The sequence below is a fragment of the Arachis hypogaea genome, chromosome 6 (genome assembly GCF_003086295.3).
Source record: "Arachis hypogaea cultivar Tifrunner chromosome 6, arahy.Tifrunner.gnm2.J5K5, whole genome shotgun sequence".
In the NCBI taxonomy this organism is placed as follows: Eukaryota; Viridiplantae; Streptophyta; class Magnoliopsida; order Fabales; family Fabaceae; genus Arachis; species Arachis hypogaea.
Window position 1 is genome coordinate 16,472,783 of NC_092041.1, and position 15,515 is coordinate 16,488,297.

General features: G+C 32.2%; 1 protein-coding gene and 1 pseudogene across 4 annotated transcripts; both read right to left on the reverse strand.

Moving 5' to 3' along the window:
* Positions 1-3,259: 3,259 nt before the first annotated feature.
* LOC140173147 (uncharacterized) lies at positions 3,260-7,774 on the reverse strand (annotated as a pseudogene).
* Positions 6,423-11,322, reverse strand: LOC112805369 (multiple organellar RNA editing factor 1, mitochondrial-like). Of its 4 annotated transcripts, none has more exons than XM_072196797.1 (11): positions 10,925-11,322; positions 9,866-9,941; positions 9,713-9,769; positions 9,555-9,608; positions 9,416-9,463; positions 8,783-8,997; positions 8,506-8,679; positions 8,326-8,423; positions 8,174-8,232; positions 7,383-7,911; positions 6,423-6,545 (listed from the first exon to the last, which is right to left on the reverse strand). In XM_072196797.1, the coding sequence occupies exons 2-9, from the start codon at positions 9,899-9,901 to the stop codon at positions 8,189-8,191; spliced, it is 726 nt and encodes a 241-aa protein (XP_072052898.1). In that variant the 5' UTR covers positions 9,902-9,941; positions 10,925-11,322; the 3' UTR covers positions 6,423-6,545; positions 7,383-7,911; positions 8,174-8,188. The 4 variants fall into 4 exon arrangements, with proteins under 4 accessions (XP_072052898.1, XP_072052899.1, XP_072052901.1 ...); XM_072196798.1 differs by having other exon boundaries at positions 8,783-9,193; XM_072196800.1 differs by lacking the exon at positions 6,423-6,545 and having other exon boundaries at positions 7,777-7,911; positions 8,550-8,679.
* Positions 11,323-15,515: the final 4,193 nt, after the last annotated feature.

Consider the following 15,515-nt stretch of genomic DNA (forward strand, 5'->3'; position numbering starts at 1 on the left):
TACTAAAAACAATGCCAAAAAGCGTATAAATTATCCGCTCATCAAGAAGCTGTGCCTACTGTGCAGCCCAAGGATAGGCCTCCAATCAGCCTCTATGTTAATGAGGAGGATTCAGATGATGATGACCCCGTTTATGAGTATGAATCAGAGGATCTTCACACACCAGTGTCTTCAGAGGATGAGGGAGACAAGCATGAATTTTCAGTTTTTAATGATGAGTATGGGTTTGGAGAGGGTAGATTTGAGATTGAAACCAAGTTTGCAACCATTGATGGGTTCAAAGAAGTGTTGAGAGATATGTTCATTTTTTAAGGAAAGGAACTTGTCTGAATAAAAAATGATGAGGAAAGGGTTAGGGTTAGCTGCAGTGATAAAGACTGTCCATGACTGGCACATCTATCCTACAACAAGACACTGTTATGCTTCCAGATAAAGACTTATAAGCCAGAGCATACATGTGTTAGAAATTTGGGTAGTAATGCTGCTGATCAACACTGGATCAGTAAGAAAGTGGAGAAGAGAATGGCAAGTCAACCTCATATGACAACTAATGAGACAATCGACTTTCTTAGAGAAGAGTTTCATTTGGTGGTGCATTCGAAGATGGTTTACAGGGCAATGAAAGAGGCCAAAGAGCGGATAATAGAAAACAAAAAAGAACAGTATGGCAAGCTCAGAGACTATGGCATGGAGATAATTAAAAGTAATCCCGAGTCGACAGCAAGAGTTGATGTGAAACCTATCCCTCAATCCCTCCCTGTCTTTGACAAAATATATATCTGCTTCGAAGGGTGTAAGTAGGGGTGGAAACAGGCCAGGTCAGGCTTTGTTCTTAACAGGTCTGGCCTGTCATATAGTTACTTGGCCTGAGGCTGGCCTGCAGCCTGTTATAGGCTCTTTATAAAATACTATGTCTGACTTGTTATTCAGCCTGACCTGGTTTGAAACCTATTAAAAGTTCTGATAAATTTTTTTTTATAAAAGTAAAAATATTATTTAAGAAAATATTTTTTAATAAAAATATTTATATGTAATATGTCATATTTAATATTTACAAGAATTTTTAATTTTTTAAAGTATTTAAAATATATAAAAATATTTATAATAAAATATAATAAATTTAAAATATCTAATAATTTTATTAATAATAAAAAATTATTTATATATTTAATTATGTTTTAATAGGTTCAGGCAGGTCTAACAGGCCAATAAAGCTAATTAGTACCGTTCTTCAACCTGGAGTAAATTTTCGGAGAATCACCCAATTAGACACATTACAGTCTCATCCAACTATTGACAAAATAATATCTTACCTTAAAGAATGGACAACCGAGAAACATTCTATTAGAGTTAGTTGCTGTTCTAGACTTGTAAAGAATGGCATATACGCCATAGAAGCACTTTGGTGCAATCCCATCTCGATCACATCCTCTTGGCATGGCGCATGAAAATTCTGCTCCATGTCTTGTGCATGAAAAATCCCCTTCACTCGTCATGGACGATCGCACCATCAACGGCCATGGGTTCGAATAGGGCTCAGTGGTGGCAACGACGCCGTTTTGGGGGCATAAGGACCAATTTGTCCATTAACAATTTATTCCCCGTCCACATCAGCAGCCAAAATGGATAGCTCAATCTCCACCCCTCCAAGTCAGCATTCTCCGTTGCCGTTTTGAGCCCCAACTTGACATGAGGGGTATAATTGTTACGCATTTTATAAAATGAAAAATTTAAATGTATTTTTCAATCTTGAGGGACGAAAATATCGACTTATAAAAAGGTCAAAAACCTATTTGTCTTTTACTCTAAAATATCCTATATAGTATTCCCTGCTTTACTATCACATTACCTTTTGACATCTACTTCATTTAATAAGAGGTTAATATGAAACTGAGATTAAATAAAAGTTAAACACCAAGAATATTGTGATAATTTCACACTTGTTCTCCTTGAATAAAATTCTAATCTGATGATCCATTGATCATTTTTGCATTCCTCTGTTTAGTTATGAGTGTATGACTTGTGCCATTATACATGTACAAACTTTTGTGCAAAACAATTAAAATCGACCACAGTATAGTTAGTTAACTATTTAAATTAGCTGTGGAAGCTCAATTTATGCGTAACTCCTATAAAAATAATGATAACTTCCATTACTCTGTTCATCACAGCAAGGGGGAAGAGTAGAAGATGAACAAGAGAAAGAAAACCACACATGGAATTCAGTTCAACCATGCTCATAAGTACAGCCACTACAAGCTCTACATGCCACATTCAACTGTCACTAAAACAGAGATCATAACTCAGACAAAGATATACATTGACAGATAATAAATATTAGAGAAAATGCCACTCCCCTCCCCTGCGAGATGCTAAAATGTCACTCCTCTCCCCTCTATTTTATAAATATACATTTTTCTCCTTTCTAACTTTTAAAAAACCTCCTCTTTAATCCATTTTAAATTTTTTTGTGTTAATAATGTTAACTTTATCCATTTTTTATGAAAAAATATTATTTTTTAAAAAAATATCTATTAACAAAAATTTTATTTTTTATCATTAAATTTTGCTTACCAAAATATCCTTTAATAAATTATTATTTTATTAATTAAATTGTATTTTTAACGAAATATTTTTAAAAAAATTAATAATTAAATTATTTTTTTCTAAGATACCTATTTTTCAATAATTTTTTAATTATTAAATTGTGATTTTACTAAAATTTTTGTTAACAATTATTTTTATATTTACTATTAATTTTTTTATATTAATATATATTATTTTAATATTAAATAAAAAAATCTTACCACTGGTAATATGTATAACAATTAATATTTATTGATATTGAAAAATAATCTTACTAAAATTTTTTATTTAATTTAATGTTAAAATAATATATAGATATCGAAAAATTAATAGTAAAATATAAACAAATTGTTAACAAAAATTTTGGTAAAATTATAATTTAATAATTAAAAAATTATTAAAGGATATTTAAAAAAATAACATAATTATTAAATTTTTTAAAAATACAATTTAATCAATAAAAAAATAATTTATTAAAGAATATTTTATTAAGCAAAATTTAATAATAAAAAATAAAATTTTTGCTAATGAATATTTTTTAAAAAATAATTTTTTTTCTTAAAAAATGGATAAAGTTAACATTAGTTAACACAAAAAGTTTAAAATAGATTAAAAATGAGGTTTTTTAAAAGTTAGAAGGGAGAGAAATGTACATTTATAAAATAGAGGGGAAGGGAGTGTTATTTTAGCATCTCACAGGAGAGGGAAGGGGAGTGGAATTTTCTCTAAATATTAAATTTTCCACCACAATGGCAGCGACATTCAATCAGCTAAGAGTGCATCTGGTAACTTCAACATAATCCGCCACCATGTCTGAGATTTCTATTAGTATCTTCCCTGCAGGGAGACAAAAAATAATAATAAATGTAATCTTTTCATGAATTGCTTGGCTCGCCAATCAAATTTTCAAAGACTAAAATATATCAAACTAAATGTTCTAAATAAAGGAAAAGCATTAGCTATTCTAAAACCGTTCTCTATAGTAACTAGTCCTATCCAGAAACAGGAACTTTAGTACTTTACTATATCCTTCTTTATTTTGTTCTACCATACCTCTCCAATAAAATTGCCATGGCCAGGGGTTGGATTTCTTTGTTGGGACCCAGCCTGTTCTTTGGGAGGAAAGTCATTTTCAAATTCCTGCATGTAGCTTGGCTTGAAATCCTTCATGTATGATGGGGTATAAGTACCATTAGATAGATCGGAATCACGAGGCACCGGGTCTCTTTTTTCTCCTTGTCCTGGTGGTCCAAAGTTTTGCTGTGGAACATAATTTCTACTATCTCCTTGTCCTGGTGATCCATAGCTCTGCTGCTGCGGATATTGTGGCGATGCATGGCCATATCTTTGCTGTGAAGCAGAACCATAGGTTTGTTGCTGTGGATGATTTTGCGGTGCTTGACCAAAATTCTGTTGGGGAGGATAACTCTCTGGTGATCGGCCATAGTTCTGTTGGGAAGGGTAGTTCTGCGGAGCTGGGCTGCAGTTCTGTTGGGGAGCATAGTTCTGTGAAGCTTGGCCGTAGTTCTGTGATGGTTGACCATAATTCTGCTGGGGAGGATAGTTCTATGGTGGTTGACCAGAATTCCGTTGGGGTGGATAATTCTGTGACGCTTGACCATAGTTCCTTCCATCCCCTTGCATAGGCCCCCTATTATTGTAGGAGGGATTTCCCTATTATTCGGATTGGAAACTTGACTCAACCCAGGATCTCAATGCCAGAATTTTGTTTATCTTCGGCTGCTATTAGTATTCTAATTACTATAATGAATTATTATTATTACTATTATTTTAATATTTACTTTTTGTGTTGTGAACTGTTGTCTCATACATGATTCATGTTTTATTTGTATTTAAATTAAATATATTGAATAATTGACGGATATTTTATAGTATGTACTTATATTTCTTTTAGATTTTTTTTTTTATCTTAGTTTTTCCAAAACTTATGCATATGAGAAGGTAGAAGATGAAGTTTTAGAGGGCATAAGTGATGTTATTGGATAGTGAGTAGTAATTAAGCTTAGACTTTTTGTTTGAGTGGATTGTAGGTGTGGCCCATGTGACAAAATTAAAAAAAAAATCATTTAACAATTTGTTTAAAAAAACCGGTCATTATAAAATTGGTTAAACTAGACCATACTGAGGTCGGTTTGCAAATGCATTTAATTTTAAGTCAAAATTGATATTTCTAAAAGTTTAATACAGATGCAATCTCAGCCATTCATTTGGAATATTTTTATATGGTCCATCAAGGTCTGGAAAATACTTTCCCCACTAAAAACAAAGCCTTCTTTTCAAAGCAAATTAATCTTACAAGTCATAAGTAGTTAGGGTTTGCATCTTATAGAAGTAAAAGACTTAAATGTTAGTACTCATTCTTTCTCATGAATTATGTGCTCCCCTGTCTTTGCTTAAGTTGTGGTTTGTGAACTTGTGTTGCACCCTTTTTCCCTCTCCTACAATGTTCTTTTAGCGGGTAATGTGGACTTGCATCACAATGTGCACTATGTTGTTTGGCTTTGATCTAATTTGGTTTATTTGTATCTGACTCTTCTACAACGAACACTAGGATGTACTATATTTTGCTTCTTTCTTCGAATTCCAAAGGGTTTGATTTGTTTTTTTAACTGAATTTCATTCTGAGTGAACAATGTCATCCGCTTACATGTGACTCCGTTTGGGAAATTCCGAAAATTACTTCTTTTAATTTTTGACTTATAAAAAATTACATTAATAATGTTTAATACAATTTTTTAGATAAACTTTTAATTTTTTAAAAAATTATTTAAGAACTTTTGAAGAAGTTAAAAAATATAACTTCTCCTATTTTCAAAAGTTATTTTATCACTTATTTAATGCACAACTTTAAAACAAGGACTTCTATAATAACTTTCTAAACACAAAATAACTTATTTAAAAGTTTATTAATAAAAATCCTTATATTTTAAGTTTTTTTTAAAAGAACTTATTTAAAAAATTTAACTAAACTGACCCTTAAGGGACTTGTTATTTATTAGGGCAAATTGTACAAACAAATAAAGTAAAGTTTAAAATTATCTAATTACAACATTTACATAATAATTATATTTTGATACTGAACTTATTTTATATAACTTATTATAAGATAGGATGTAGAAATTTTAAAATTTATACATAAACTGTTATAGAATATCGCAATTTAAACTTAAATTGAATTATGAATAAACCATTAAAAACTGAAAAAGATTTACATGAAAAAAAAAACAAAAAACAAAAAACAAAAAACGTTGAAAGGTGTCACAATTTATTCACATTCATTGTTTCATTCTATGAAGCATTGGAAACTAAACTATAGACATAGATCATACTTATTTCCAACACCATAACACTACATAGTAATCCTCCTAATAATAACCCCATCTTCCTCCTATATATAGAAAATAATGAAATTGAAAATTCTACAGCAATAACAACAACAACATTCATTAATTCATATTAATTATGCATCTTATCTAAATATGCACATGCAACTGCTACAGTGCTAAAAGGCACATCAAAACCTTATGTTTAGATAATGTGAGATAAAGGGGGTAACCTTCGAGTGAATTGAAGTATAAAAGTATAAAACTCACCGGTCAAAAAAGACCAACTCATCAAACAAATATCAAAATTTTCACATTTCAAAGGGTGAACTAATAATTGATTCTGCTGTTCTAAAATGACATATATACACTTTTAATTTCAAATCACAACTTCAACCTATATAATGCTGTAATGAACCAAGAATGTCCATGAAAAAAAAGCTACTCAGAAGCCAATTTTTGATTTGGGGCAGTCTTAGATGCAAGCAGAAATAAGCAAAAAATCAAACTTAAGTCAAAGAAGAGAACATTAGAATGTAATCTTTTTAGTTTTTACACAACTTTTTGGAACCTTCAGAATGTAGTCTTTTTAGTTTTTACACAACTTTTTGGAACCTTCACAACTACTTTCCGGATCAACGGAATTGCCTACCCCTCTCTTAGTATAATGCTTCTGAATAGCATTATACGTTGCAGCTGTCGGTCTCACCCCATTCATAATGGCTTTCTGGAAAATTATCTCCGCCTCCTCTATCTCTGCAAACTTGAGAAGAAAGTCTATGAGCCTACACCAGAAGTTCGGAGGTATAAGGCCCTTACTGGCTAGCATTTCCAAGAAAACATCTCTGCTTTTTTCCAGCCTATCTTGAGATGTATAGACATGAAACATCAATCGGCGTGCTGTAGGAAGACCTCGGAAATGATTTAGGAAAAAGATCGCAAACCTCCTTTGCTTCATTCAATTTTTTTAACCTAACAAAACTCTTTAATGCAGCTTTGAACCTCCTTCTCTGTTCAAAGCTGCATTAAAGAGTTTTGTTAGGTCAAGAAAATTGAATGAAACAGAGGAGGTTTGCGATCTTCTTCCTAAATCATTTCCGAGGTCTTCCTACAGCACGCCGATTGATGTTTCATGTCTATACATCTCAAGATAGGCTGGAAAAAAGCAGAGATGTTTTCTTGGAAATGCTAGCCGGTAAGGGCCTTATACCTCCGAACTTCTGGTGTAGGCTCATAGACCTTCTTCTCAAGTTTGCAGAGATAGAGGAGACGGAGATAATTTTCCAAAAGGCCATTATGAATGGAGTGAGACCAACAGCTGCAACGTATAATGCTATTCAGAAGCATTATACTAAGAGGGGGTAAGCAATTCCGTTGATCCGGAAAGTAGTTGTGAAGGTTCCAAAAAGTTGTGTAAAAACTAAAAACTCTGTTTCATTCAATTTTCTTAACCTAACAAAACTCTTTAATGCAGCTTTGAACAGAGAAGGAGGTTCAGACGGAGCGATAGCCTTACAGGCCTCCCAGATTCGCTTCACATCATGTCTGTTTCTCAATTTTGTGTGACATCGGAACAGTTGAAAGGCAATGACCCGAAATTGAACTAACTGGGGTAAGCTAATGTCAACATGAAGAGGAGTTCCTTGTAGAAGAAAACCCTCCACCTTCCTCAATAGCTTTGTTGCCTCTACCCGACGTCCATACATAATATGTTCCTGTATTTCCTCAAGACAAATACGGAAAAAGGTTTCTTGCTGTGAATGATTCTGTGACGCTTGACCATAGTTCTGTTGGGGTGGATAATTCTGTGACGCTTGACCATAGTTCCTTCCATCCCCTTGCATAGGCCCCCTATTATTGTAGGAGGGATTTCCCTGATGGTTTGACTTTTGATTATCTTGGTGAGGACGTCTTCCTGTGTTTCTTCCATATTGTATGGGTGGAGGCCTAGGGATAATTGTTCCATTGATGTACTTATCTCCTATTTATCATGAAACCACACAACAAAAGTCACAGAAATCATGTTACAAACAGAAAGGCATCAATATATCGAAATGATTATAAAATGATGCTACTAAGTCAAAATGGTAAAAATCAGCTTATTTTGCCATAAGTAAAACCATCACTAGGTTGGTTCAAGTAGTTTGAAATTTATTTCCTAAAGCTTTGTAGAACTTAAAAAATTCTAATTCATCAGAGAAAAAGCAGAGCATGAGTAAATTGTTGCTAAGAAGAAATGATACCTCCATATTCCTTGTTCACGGGATCAATATAGGAATCTGGGAGCACAAAGATGACTCATCTGTTACAACAACAAAAAAATTGAGATATCATGTTACTATTTTGCTTCTAATGCAACCATATATAATTGAAACTTGGAGTAAGAAGCAAATACTTTCAAATTTCTTGGATTCTCCTTCAGACATAACAGCTTGAAAGCCAGTGTAGTTAGTGGTACTGCAGGCGTAGATTTTCTGCTTTGCCTCCGCCACACTAAAGCCAAAAAGCACAAATTTAAGAACCACAGAAACGCAACAATCTCGCAGAGAGAGAGAGAGAGAGAGAGAGAGAGAACTTGATGCCGAGACCCTTGGCACAAGTCTCCTCGTAGGTGCGAACCATTTCTTCGGGGGAGGGTTTGTTGTCTCCGGGGAAGTCCATGCCGAAGAGCCAGTGGTGGTAGTCCCAGCCCTCGACCAGCATATCGTCGGGGCCAAACTCGTCGGGGATGTTGGACGGCGACGATGATCTGTTCGACCAAAGCGATATGGACGACGACCAAAAAGCACAAATTTAAGAACCACAGAAACGCAACAATCTCGCAGAGAGAGAGAGAGAGAGAGAGAGAGAACCTGATGCCGAGACCCTTGGCACAAGTCTCCTCGTAGGTGCGAACCATTTCTTCGACCAAAGCGATATGGACGACGACCTGAATGAACGGGACAGCCAAGGTGCTGGTGCTGGGGCTGGTGGGGCTGAGAGAAGGGCGCGGCGAATGGCGAGGGAAATTGGTGGCGCAGAGGTGGTGGCTGAGGAGGAGAAGGAGCGATGGAGGGAAGAGATAGCCCTGAGGGTGCGACGGAGGCGAATCGAATTGGAGGCGGCCATGGCGGTGATTGAGTGGTAGGGTTTTGGAAAATGGAACGATAGTGAAATGAGAGAGAAAAGTGCGGGTGAGGATTTAACCAAGGTTCTGAAAACCGAACCGATCATCGAACCATTCTAGCTACTGGTTCACTGGTTCATAGGTTCAATCGGTTCGACTGTGGTTGAACCGAAAAAACCGTTTTATAATAAAATAATAAATAAAATATAAATAAACAGATGAAAATATAATTATAGTCTAATGTAAGCTTTAAAATATCATTCAAAGAAAATGTTTTTCTGAATCTCTTTCAATAAACCTTTAAGGCTTTACCCACTCAAAAAAATCTTAAGTTGTTATATGAGTGCTGAGATAGCTGAACCTAGGAAATTGGCTGCACCTTAGATGGCAGTTTTGCAGGTTTTTTCACTTCAGAAACCAGGGACAGCTGCAAATCAGGCTCAAATATTAGCTAAATATATATCAAAGAAAGTATGGACATATTAACATTGGAGAAATGGAATACAATATGTAAGTACCTTGCTAAGTAAATCTGTAGGTGGTTCATAATTAAGTCTCTTGTCATTTGGTTCCTATAAAGACAAAAGAAAGAAAGAGGGAGTCGGAATTCAAATAAGAAACATACACAGAATGATTCATTCACATCTCAAATACAAGCATAAGATTAGTACATTACCAGTGGATATACTTTGATACTTCGGAAGACACCTCTTTCACCTTTGTTCGATCGTTGCTAATAAAAGCACCACACCCAGTTATAATCAATCACTTTACTTTACTAAAATAAAACATGAAAAATTGAACCTATTCAAAAATCAGTTTTACAAACCGCATCCTTAGGCTCTCCTTGGGGTTTGTTAGTCATTCCATATTTCTCCTGTCTTGAGCCATCGCTAGAGTTTGTCCTAGAAGAGTAATATAACCAGATAACAGATTATAATTGCTCACTTAAATGCAAAGATAATGAACAAGTCTAGAATATGAAATTGACGAAGAAGAGGAACCAGATTTCAATTTTGAATTTCAACCACAACAACAATAAGAAGAATCAAACAGAAATTGCAGATCAAACACGAATTCAAAATTCAAATCCAGAAATTCAAAAAAAAATAACTCTAAATCCAGAAAATCAAGTACGCTTAGAGACAATTGCAAAGAAAGTAGATTTATAAATCAAGTACGCCTAAACAAAGTTCACAGTTCAGTTCACACTTCACAGAGCTTCACAACCTTCACACTTCACAGTGAAAAAAATTAGGGTATCCAACTATTCTGTTAAGAGGTCAAGAGCTAGAAATAAATTAATTTATAGCAGCAGCAGCATAACAAATCCATTTTAAGCAATAATTTCAACAATAACAGTTACCTATTCCATAGTCAAGTGCAAAACCTATTCACAAGAGGAGAACCTGTTCGATTCATATCAATTTATATTTTTTTCTTATTCATTAGAACAAAGATACTTACTAATGCAATGCAGCAAATTGAATTACCCATGAAAACAATATGTCACTCACTTTCAGCTTCACATACACTATGGTTTTTTAAATACTTTTTAGTGATACAGGTGCCAAAAACAGCAATCTGCTCTTAAATAATACCAAAGTCAATTCTTGATTGAATCGTAAATCCTAAATAAAAAATAATATTGCGGATTCACAATTCTTGGCACCGTTTCTGGAGGTAATCTAACTGCCATGGTGTTTAATCACATCAGTAAAAAACCAATAATCAGTAAAGAACCTGAGCTAATCACAAAACATTCATTAATCAATAAAATCGCAACACACAAAATCAGAGCTAATCGCAAAAACAGAGCATAAAAAAGTAGGAAAAAACGAAGAACAACTGAACAACTGAAGAACAAGCGAGCAAGACGTTCACTGACCTTCGAAGGCGACGCCGACAGACCCTTCATTGATGGACGACACCGACCACACGACGGCAAGAAGATGAAGCTGATGGCAAGAAGATGCAAAGAGTAGGGGATGGGGCGAGCTCGCGGAAGAAGAGAGCAGGGGAGTTGGAGACTTGGGTGCAGTGGCTACACGGACGAACGGTGGCCGAGCTCGACGGACGGACGCGGCAGTGGCTCGACGGAGAGGCGGCAGTGGGTCGAAAAGAGTAGCTAGGGTTGGATAAGGGAGAGTGAATGATTTGGGCAAGCAGAACATAGGCTGAGAGGAGTGAGAACTGGTGAGAGTGGAGGCTGAGGCTCGAGAGGAGAGGAGAGGAGTGGGTGACTAGGGTTCTCTTTTCGTTTTGGGCTTTTGGCCCTTTCACCATGCAAAACGCAGCGTTTTGCCTAAATTTAAAACACCGGCCGGGTCACGGTTCGGTTCGACCGACCGGTTCCCGGCCGGTTCGGCGACTCAATTCCGATTTTTAAAATTGGCGGTTTTACTATCTATCCGAACCATATTTAACAGCGGTTTCTGGTTCGACCGGCCGGTACGAACCGGTTTTCAGAACATTGGATTTAACCAATTTGTGTGTGTACTGTTTAGAGTAAATAATCAAAATGCCCTGAAATTTGACTTTCCATACAATTTAGCCTTTAAATTTTTAATTGATTTAAATTGTATCCTAAAATTTTGACTCGTATTTCAATTTGGCCCTTTCAACAGTTTTTTGTCACTGAAAAGCTGACTTGACAATTTTAAATGACACATGGCATTGTAATAGTTAGATGACATAGCCAAATTTTTTAAAGCATCAATTTAACCCCTTACAATTTGAACATAAACCTAACAGTTTGATAAAAAAATTATAAAATAAAATAATAAATTACATAAATATCCTCATCTTCTTCCTCTCACATCTTCTTCCAATATCTACCATCCAACAATCACCATTGTTATCATCACACTAAACACTGCACCACCAAATATATTATAACCGATTATTAGATCTTAATGGTTTTTATAGAAAAAATATGAAATAATTTTGTAAAATGTCATTAATATCCTTTTTCTTTATCATCTTTTTTAAAAAAGAACCTCGAGTTTTTCCACCAACCTTTTCAAGTGTGGCCATTGACATTCATGAAGGTTGAGGCGCTATGAATCTTTTCGACAGGGAATTGTTCTCCATATGACCCTTTCTTCATGGCACTTTATCACCTATATATATAACTAAGCATTGTAATTTGAGATTGCAAATTTTGGGTCTTTCTTTTCTTAGATTTCAATTTTTAAATTTGTCAAATAGGCATCGACCAAAAATTTTACATCCATATTTATAAGTCTCTCAAGACTTATTATCCTAGGTGTTAATAGGTGTTAATAGAGACTTGGTGGTTTGAGATTAAAAAGTTAAATATGTGAAAAAAAGGAGTCAAATGAAAGAACGAAAATAGAAAAAATAGCAGTTGTAATAGAAAAAATAAAATATAAGAACTAATATTCTTAACCTTTTGTTGTGTATTATGTGAGATTATGTTATTTGTAATAAGAGCCAGGGAAGGAACAAATGAAATTAAATCAAGCATAGTGATGTACAGAAATGGGAGTGAGAGAGAGAAAAAGAAAAAAAAAGGTAAAATTGAAATTTTAAAATAAAATTATTATTTAAAATATTTAAATATAAATATAATTATTATATAATTAATAAAATGGTTGAATCTTAACCATTAGTTCAAATTTTCAATGGTTATGATTCAAAAAGAATTTTGGACCACCAAGAATCAAAATATACTTTATCCATTTAAGAAAACTCCTACTATGTTAAATACAAAAATTATTTATCACTAATAAAAATAAAAGTGTATCTATTTTGTGTCTTACGGAGACATGTTAAGTTTATAAATTAATAAATTTTGTATTAAAAATATGAAAATTTTAAATTTTTTAATGTATTTATTTTATATTTATTAAATGAAAATATTTAAAAAATTTTAATAATAAAAAACTTATCATGTGTACTTAGTACACACATTAACTACTACGATTTGGGAGAATTGGGGCTGCGCTAGGTTTTATGTTCAAATTGTTAGGGGTTAAATTGATGCTTTGAAAATTTTGGCCATGTCATCTAACCGTTGCAGTGTCACATGTCATTTAAAATTGCCAAGTCAGTTTTTCGGTGACGAAAAACGTCGAAAGGGCCAAATTGAGGCACGGGTCAAAATTTCAGGGTACAACTTGAGTCAATTGAAAATTTAAGGACTAAATTGAGTCGAAGGTCAAATTTTAGGAGTCATTTTGAGTATTAACTCGTACTATTTAGTGAATTAGTGGTAAATACCTAACTCGGCCTAGGGATTTTTTAATTTTGATATTGGATTTATAGCGTGTTTTTTAATGATGTTTTTTTTACGAAAGGACAGCTAAGTTTTTATTTTTTACATCAAATTTAAAAATATATTTAAATTTCTGACTTTGATAAAATTTGGACGGATGAGTCTTTCCGTTCAAATATTTCCGTCAGACTCAATAAAAAAATTTAACTTGGTTTCTAATTCTGATGACCTGGTATTACAGGTGCACACGTGGACTGATAAGTAGAAGGATAATTTTAAAGATCGGATAAATAAGTTCCTAATTATGCATATTGTATTAGATCTCCAAATTTTAATCTTTTAATTTTCAGTTTTTCACTTGCACGATAAAAAGAAAACTAGTTTTAAGAATAACTAAAGATGTAAATAGAAATGATTAAATTATTCATGTGAAATAAAAGTATTATGATTTGCAAATTATTTTAAAATTATTTAAATACATAAATTTGCATGAGTTACAACATGAAATATATTTATGACAAAATATAGTTTTATGGTCTAAGAAAGCTGAGAGTTCAAAAATTTCTTTCAATATCAAAATTTTAATTTTAACGTTTTGGCCATATTTTTCATATAAGAATTAGGTAATTATTTTTTTTTTTGATTTAGTCACAACTCATAATAAATAATAAGTCAAAATAATAATAATACAAAGTTACAAATTAAAAAAGAAGAAGAAGAAAAAAGGAGGCAAATACCCATCTCTAGTTTTGATTGTGTAAATGTACGTTTTTTAAATGAAACGTGTATCGTATTTGTTAGACTTGTTTATGGGGAGGTTCTGTCTCGTGGACTCGGGATTGGATTGGGTGAGAGGTTGTGTTTTTTTTTTGGTCTAGACTAATTTGTTGGTTCAAGTCATGACAAAAAAAGAATTTTTTATAGGATTCTAAATTCGATTGAATGTGTTTTTTTCGAAGTATAATCCATCCTGGAGTTTTTAAAAATTGGATGTTTTAGTTTTTTAGATTTTAAAATATAAAAATATTTTATTTTTATTAGAGAATACGTCTCTGTATATTAGTCACTAACGATGACTATCTCACATGTGGCCGTTAAATATTCATGTGTGCGAACTGAACAAATCAGTCCTCGAAGAATTTAAAAAAATCTTAAAACATTCTTTGAAAAAATTTTAAAATTTTAAAACAATCACTTTAAATGTTTTTAATCTTTTTCAAAAGCTAACTAACATCTTATCATATATTTATTAATTAGAATAATAAAATATTATTAAAAAATATATAATAAATAAAAGATATAAAAAATAATAAAATATATATTAAAAGATAATTTTATTTATTAATACTAAAATGTCATAAAAAATAACATTATTTAATTATTAACTAACGATACTTACATAAAAGTAATATAGAAACCATAATAATAACAACTAATTTAAGAAGTCATTATATTATAAAGACCATTATCATATATCTAAATTTTTAAGATATTGACACTAAATAATTTAAAAAAATATTTTTAATTAAAAAAAAATATTTTTTTTGGCATAATTACTAACTATAGCAGTACAAATATTGTAAGTCTAATTTGTGCAACATTATAATTAGTGAATTCCAAAACTTTATGAGACATAAATGAAATACTTGGATTTACCAAGATATTTATTCTTTAAGTGTTTGCAAAGTATTAAGAATTTCACAGTAGAATTTTATAAATCATTCACATTGACTTTGTAGTTGATCAAAACTTATAAATTTGACTTTATAAATGACTTGATTTTCTCATTGCATGCAAGTTCGAAACTGATGCCTTCATAAGTATTTGCACAAATATTCTCAATTATTAATGTAAAAAATTTAATGTTAAAGAGAGTTTTTCTATCTCTTGAAACAACACTAACTCATTATCTTCTTTATCATTATTTATTAAACAATAATTATAGAATATGATATCTGTAAATTAAATTAAATTAATATTTTACTTGGTAAAAAATAAATGAGTTCATTTATTTAATTTTTTTTAAATTAATGCTTTTCAAAATTAATTTATAATTTATTTTAAAAATACATAAAAAAATTGTAAATAAATAAATAAATTTAAAATAAATAGACTAAAAATTTTAGAAATTAAAATTTATTAATTTAAAAATAATTATATATAAATAATTCATGAGAAATATTCTTGAATTTTTAAAATCTTTTATAAACTATTTTGAGGTTTCTTTTAAATTATTTGA

Coding starts and splice junctions, on each gene's coding strand:
- LOC112805369 (XM_072196797.1), bottom strand. CDS start 9,901: ATGACTAACAAACCCCAAGGAGAGCCTAAGGATGCG. Junction 9,609..9,712: donor GTATCAAAGTATATCCACTG/GTAATGTACTAA, acceptor TTGTCTTTATAG/GAACCAAATGACAAGAGACT. Junction 9,464..9,554: donor CTACAGATTTACTTAGCAAG/GTACTTACATAT, acceptor CCTGATTTGCAG/CTGTCCCTGGTTTCTGAAGT.